At 55.7% G+C, this 6,521-nt stretch overlaps 1 protein-coding gene across 1 annotated transcript; it reads right to left on the reverse strand.

Moving 5' to 3' along the window:
* Positions 1–3,979: 3,979 nt before the first annotated feature.
* Positions 3,980–6,160, reverse strand: NPM3 (nucleophosmin/nucleoplasmin 3). The gene is made up of 6 exons (XM_032311921.1): positions 5,839–6,160; positions 5,445–5,530; positions 5,140–5,259; positions 4,921–5,014; positions 4,427–4,550; positions 3,980–4,135 (listed from the first exon to the last, which is right to left on the reverse strand). Exons 1-5 carry the CDS (start codon positions 6,143–6,145, stop codon positions 4,435–4,437), a joined length of 723 nt encoding a protein of 240 aa, XP_032167812.1. The 5' UTR covers positions 6,146–6,160; the 3' UTR covers positions 3,980–4,135; positions 4,427–4,434.
* Between the last annotated feature and the right edge of the window lie 361 nt (positions 6,161–6,521).

The raw sequence follows: 6,521 nt of genomic DNA on the forward strand, positions 1-6,521 counted from the left end.
TTCATGAGGAGCAGGTAGAGCTCCTGATGCCCTACCCAGCTGCTTCCTCTGCCCATGACCTCCCCTGTCCCACTGGCACCCCATGTCCTTGAGGGTTGGACTGGAGGGGTTGGGGTGGTCCTGGGAAGCCATTAGGCCAGGGGCAGTAGGCAGGTCCTTGTCCAACAGTACAATTAAGTTCTATTACCTCCCCTTTCTCTGTGCCCCACTTGTCCCAATGCCTCACCTTTCCCCATTCCCAGCCATAAAGCTAACACTGAGCAGTGCATAGGTGGGAAAACAGGGTCAGAGGACTTGTCTCAAGACCTCATCCCTCCTCAAAGAAGGAGACTCCCTGAGCCTACCTGTTCCTCCCTCCAGAAGTCTGTTCACTCTTCTGGCTCTTGCACACACAGATCTCCAGGCAAGGGCCATGTCTTTTCAATCAGAAGTTGCAGCTCATGGCTGCAACCAAGCTGGGCTGGGTTGTTCTGCAGTTGGCACTTGATGAATGAATCATGAAGAAACTGGCTGAGCATTTAGACCTCAGCCCATGAGTGGCTTCCCCAGGAAGACATGCCTTCAGATAATAATTATAAGTACTACTATTTATTTAGCACTTATATTTGCTAAAGGCTGAATTTGCACTGTCTCCTTTCAACCCCACTAAGTGATGAGTCCATTAGAAGGGAGACAGGTGAGGTGGGCTCCAGTGCCCATAGCCCAAACCAGCCCTTTTTCTTACCATCCTCTGTGTTAGAGGGCTGCAGTCCACTCCCTGGGTCTCTACCCTCTTCACTGTACTGCTTCCAACAGGCAGAATGCTCACCATCTTAAACACATGTCTGCACATAGTAGGCCCCTGAAAATGTTTGCGTGCATGAGTGAATGAGTGAGTGGAGAGATGGAGAGCAGAAGGTGGGAAGGGCCTTTTCCCAACCAGGGACTCAGGCCTCTGGAAACTGTCTGATGAGAACAGCATTGGGCTGGACCCAGGCTGGAGTCAGGGCAGTCTTAGTGTGCATAGTCTTGGAGCCACAACTAGAGTCACTCTGGGCGCCAGCCCTTCCCTGGAGTGGGGATGGAGGCCAGAGAGTATCTGACTCAAAAAGTCCAGCCCTGGTTCTGGAGCTCCAAGAAGGTTCTGAAATCCCCATGCTGAACTTCAATGGTCTTAATCTACTCTGTGCCCTTCACCAGAAGAGATGGGCATCCTGGGACCTAAAAGCGAGAGGTCAAGGTTTTAGTACTACACTTTAACCTCTATCAAGGGGCCTTTCTATAGGGCAGAATTCCTTTACATTTGGAGAACTTCCCCCCAAATGAATCCTCATCAGTATGGGAGATTGTTCTCATCTCCCCAGAAGGCTATGTTTTGGGGTTGGGGTTTGGAGTGGGGGAGGAGATGGGGACACCCTCACAAAGGGCGCTGGGTCCTGCTCGGCCTGCCCCCTGAGTGACAGATGCAAATATGCCGTCGGGGCCCCAGCAGGCCACTCTCTCCCTCCCTCCCTTGCTAGCTTCCCGGCCAGCTCGCTTCTTCCTTTATCTTATCAAAGCCCCGTAATTACAATTGCTATTTTGTTTCCTCGAATCTGCAATCAGAGCTCCCCGGCCCTGATGAGCGAGCGCCTGTCAACCTGATCGCTGAGTGACAGCCCGGCCACCTTTCCCGGCCGCCCCCACACTCCGCAAACACAAACATACACACACACACACACACACACACACACACACACACACCCTCTCGCCTCCTGAAAACACAAACACACACTCCTCGCCAACACAAACAGCCCCTCTCCGCAAACACGCCCTCGCCGGGACCCAAACACACACCTTCAGCCTTTTTCCAAACGCATCCCTCACCCCGGGCCCCTCAAATCCACACCAGCCTGCGCGGGGCCGCCGGGTCTGCCGCTCCTCCACTGAGCGCCTCCTGCGCCCGGCGTTCAAAGCGCCGCGGACTCTCCACCGACTGTTCAAATGCAAATCGCCAAGACGACGTTAAGCACTTCGGGCCTCTGCCTGGGAGACGTCTCCCCTCACCCCGCAAATACAGGCCTGCTCATCCTCCAGCGCTCTGCAAACCTCGGCGTGCGCCGTCATCCCTCAGTGCTCGGGGCCGAAGTGAATCGGCAGCGCTCCTACTGTGCGCGGAGCCGACAGATGGAGCAACGAGGAGAGGCGGGGCGGAGAGGGAGAAAAAGCAATTCCCTGCTCTGTCTGCCCGGCCCCCTTTCGGGCCGGGAAAGCCCAGGAAGAAGCGGAAATGTGGATTGGGCCCCCACTGCGGGCAGGAGGGCGCTCGGCGCCTGCCTGGGTCCCGGGGAGAACCACCCAGGAAACAAGGCTTACAGGGAGCGCTCAATCGCTTCGCAGCGGTAAATAGCCGAGCTGGGCCACGCACAGGGGTTAGACAGCTGGGTTGGGAAGGCTTCCCCCAGAGATGACTTTTTGCTGCACTCAGTCAGTCTCTCGCGCCCCCAACCAAGCAGGTGCCGAGGACTCTGGAGGTTATAGGTGAGAGGAAGAAGAGAAGGGCTCTTATAAGGCTCTTCTAGCGAATGAATGAATCAACGATCAATCAACCAAAGAACGAATGCAGTCAGCCTCAGTGACTTAGTCCTTGCTTTCTGCCTAAACTTCGGCACCCCGGGCCACTCGCGGGCGAGACGGGGTCGCTGCTTGGGGAGTCGCTCGGCCACTGGCGGTTTCAACCTCGCCCACCAGAGGGCGCCAGCTGCAATTCTCCCCTCCATCGGGACCCCTGCCACAGAAAAGTGAATAGTCTAGAGCCTGGTTGGCCCACCACGCTGGCTCCGCATGGAGGCAGTTCAGGAAACCCCCCTCCTGGAGGGGAGAAAGGGGCCTGCGACCCCGGATCACTGCAAAAAAGAGAGAAATCACCTTCCTTTATCCTCATCTTGAGAGAAAAGGAAGGTTAGAACTTCTCACCACCGGGAGGGGGGAGCCTACTCCAGGGAAGTGTGAAGTGTGAATGCCTTTCCGTGTTGTGGGACGCTCCCCAAAGTTTACCTTACCTGCCCCAATACCAGTCCCTTCGGGTTACCTAAGGACTTCTCCCACTTGCACACCCATTTGCCCAGCAGCCAGTGTGGGAGGGAGTGGGCCTGGCCCCACCACCCCACACCCCACCAGGCACTGTACTCTGTCCATCCTCAGCATATCTGGCCCCAGGCTCAGGAGTTAACCTTTTGTTTGTTTGTTTGTACGGGGGACACTGAAATACCCCCCCCCATTCAACACAGCTGCTGAACTGCTGACCCCAGAGCTGGTCACATACACACTAATGCTCACACCAGGTAGTTTCCTTTCTCTTCCTGGCATAGCAGCAGTCAAACCTCAGAACACCTGATTACAGGCACCAGAGACCCCCAGATCAGGTGATGTGTGGGGGGTCAGGAACCCTTTAGGCCAGGAGGCTGAATCCCAGGGGCCTCTCTCTGCCCCCATATGCCAGGCCACCCGGATTCTGGTTTCCCTGTCACCCAATCTGGCCAGCCCCCTCCATCTGGCCCCCGGAATCAGGTTTCTAAGGGCCCAGACCGGCTCAGAGACAGCCTGTAAGACTGGAAGGAGGAGCCAACAGTGGCCTCTGCCCTATCCCTCACAGGCCTTCTCAGGGCCTGAGCCCCTTCGCGGAGCTAGGGATGCACATTCCTCGGACTGCTTAAGTCCCCTTATCTGCCCCCCTGCCCATCAGCCTGAGTGCTGACAGAGGCCCAGGCCCCTTGTTTGGATGCTGATAACCTCCTGGGATGGCCCTCCCCCACCTGTAGGGACTGGGAATGGGGTTGGTGTTGGGAGGTCCTCTTTTAACAAGGCAGTTGGGACCCAGGCCTGGCCCCGGGGGGTCCTAGGGATAGCAGGACCCCACATTTCCTCCCCAGGCCCAGGGCCACTCTCAATGCTGCCACAGTGCCACCTGGTGGTCCCAAGGGGAATGCCACACCGGCAGGTAAAGAAGCCACACAAATGAGTTGCAAAAAAACTCCACATCACTTTATTTGAACCTTTATCCAAAAATGTAAAAAGTATTAAAAATGTGTAGTCCTGAGCTTCAGAGGCTGATCTCCAATCCCAAAGGCAAGGGGGAAGAGAGGGTGAGAACAGAAGTTCAGAGTTCCTCCCAATCCTGGAGAAAAGAGAAGCCCAGGTAGGGCCTAAGATTAGAAAAACACCAGGGCTCTATGAGGGATAGGACCACCCTCTCTCCCAGCACCAGCCCAAGACCCCACCTCTCCACCCTCTTCAATGGAGAAGCTACATTTAAATTTCTTAAAACTTGTACAGGAACATGGTGCATGTCACATGGGGCAGGCAGCTAGCCGACCAGAAGAGAGCAAACAAGGGGTCAGCATCTACGCCTTCACCTGCTTGTCCTACCCCATCTCAGTCCTTGCTCGGCACCCTTCTCCCAACTCACCAAGGCGGCTAAGGCCTACCCCGCTGCTTCTTGGCAGGCAGGATGGAGCACAACTCAGCTTCTTCCTCCTCACTACCTTCTTCCTCACTCTCTTCTTCTTCAGAAACGTCATTGCTTATAGTAACTGGTGGAAACGTTAAGCAGTAAAGGAAGAGGAGGTTAAAGCCAGACCCTTTTCATACCACATATCATTTATTCATGCCCTGTGATGCTAGACTTGCAGGGACCCTGACCTCTCAGAGCTTATGATCTAGGTGGGAAGAACCTCAGATACTAAGATGACAGAAAGCCAAAAAAGACCACATAAATGGGGGTGGAGAAGTTGGGGCAGGTTTCATGCAGGAGGTAGGCTTGAGTAGGACAGAAAGTGGAAGTGGAGGGAATAGCCTGTATGGGAGCTGCACTGGGTGATAAGGCTGGGATGGGGCAGGACTGTGGAGCAGTGGGGGAGACCTGATGGAGAATTCACCAGAGGCAAAGTAGAGGACTCTCACCAATCTGGTGCCTCCCAGTGATCCGCACAGGGCCAGAACCTGATTTCAGGCGGAAGGTTACAGGTGGCTGGAGCTGGAAGTCATCCAAACTCAGCTGGAAGAAGAAAAGGATGAAGGCCTGGCCTGCTCCATCTTGTGATGAGTCAGTTCTCCAGACCTCAATTCCTCACCCTCACCCCTATCCCCCACTTCACCACCCGGCCTGGCAGGGAAACTCACCATGGGTTGGCAGGACAACTTGAGGTTGGCCACAGGGACTGCAATCTCTTGGTGGTCATGATTCCTGGCCACGACTTCTACCACATTACACTCGTCTTTGGCCCCCTCAGTGAGGCAGAGCTGGGAAGAGCATACAGGGCCTCTGGGTCTCCTCAAACAAGGGTTGGCACCACAAGTGGAGGCTTCTACCCTAAAACCTGCCCCGTCCCAGTGGTCCCTGTATCACCTAACCAGGGAAGCGCCCATGTAGGGGCCAGGCAGAGAAAGTGACTCCCAGCTATTCACAACCATTCCCCGCCCCTCACCATGGTCAAAGCCAGCACATGCTCCGCATCGTCCTCTTCTTCTACCTTGAAGGTGAAAGAGCGGGTGTGGCCGGAGAGCTCACAGCCTGGAAGAGGTAACAGTGTGAGTGTGTCTGTGTGCGCGTGGGGGGCGTTCCACCAAACCTCTGTCACGTGTAGTAGCCATGGTCAGACCGGCCATTTACGTGCCTACGTCTCAAGAACACCTGGGACGCTCCGCCCAGGACCCACCCCTGCACTTTTGGAGCAGGGGGTCGCACCGCCCCCTTCCGCTTGCGCTACCGCGTGCGGGGCCCCCTTCGCTTCCACCCACGTCGTGTATCCATTTGCATTCTTCTTCAGCCCTGCCCCCAACCGCCCCAGGACCACCTGCATCCCCTCCTTTCTTCAATACCGAAAAAGAAACTGTCCATGGTGACCGGAGCCGGGACCCGCAGAGCCCCGATACCCCCGGTCCGGGCTCGGCTCTCCTGACTCAGGAACGCTAGAGCGGCGGCGGTGCCGGCGGCCATGCTGCAAGGGCTGTCTGGGAACTCCGCCCCCGACACGTACAAAGCGGGGGACTCGCCGCTGGTTCCGGCCCCGCCTATTAAAGGAACCGCAGGCGTTTGAGAGACGGACCGAGGTGCAACCTGTCCAGGGCAGCCCGCCGGGCCTATGGTCAAACCGTCGTTTGGTCCTACAAGGATAGGGAGGTACATCACAGAAGCATGGATTTTTATTTTTTTAATGTGAACACCCTTGCTTATTTCCGTGACCACGGCTCTCAGGGTGGCTCCTGCCTCCATTTTCTTCCTCTCCCCTTCTGTCTCTACTCCCCCAATACAGGGTAAGCTTTCATTAAAGGGAGAATAGATATAAAAGTGGAAACCTTTCCCAACTCTCCTTGTTAGTGCGAAATTCAGGGTAGGGTTTTTTGGTTAAGATTTTTTAAAAATTTGACATTGGTAAGAGAGCGAGAGAGGGAACACAAGCAGGGGGGGTGAAGAGGGAGAAGCAGGCTTCCCGCTGAGCAGGGTACCCAATGCGAGTCCATGCAAAGCTCGATCCAGGTGACCTGAGCCCAAGGCAGCGCTT

The sequence above is a fragment of the Mustela erminea genome, chromosome 14, assembly GCF_009829155.1.
Source record: "Mustela erminea isolate mMusErm1 chromosome 14, mMusErm1.Pri, whole genome shotgun sequence".
Taxonomy (NCBI): Eukaryota; Metazoa; Chordata; class Mammalia; order Carnivora; family Mustelidae; genus Mustela; species Mustela erminea.

Excerpts from the sequence above, each read along its gene's own strand:
- NPM3 (XM_032311921.1), bottom strand. The coding sequence starts at position 6,145 with ATGTACCTCCCTATCCTTGTAGGACCAAACGACGGTTTGACCATAGGC. Across the intron at positions 5,531-5,838 it reads CATGGACAGTTTCTTTTTCG|GCTGTGAGCTCTCCGGCCAC; the intron begins GTATTGAAGAAA and ends TACCTCTTCCAG. Across the intron at positions 5,015-5,139 it reads AGTTGTCCTGCCAACCCATG|CTGAGTTTGGATGACTTCCA; the intron begins GTGAGTTTCCCT and ends TTCTTCTTCCAG.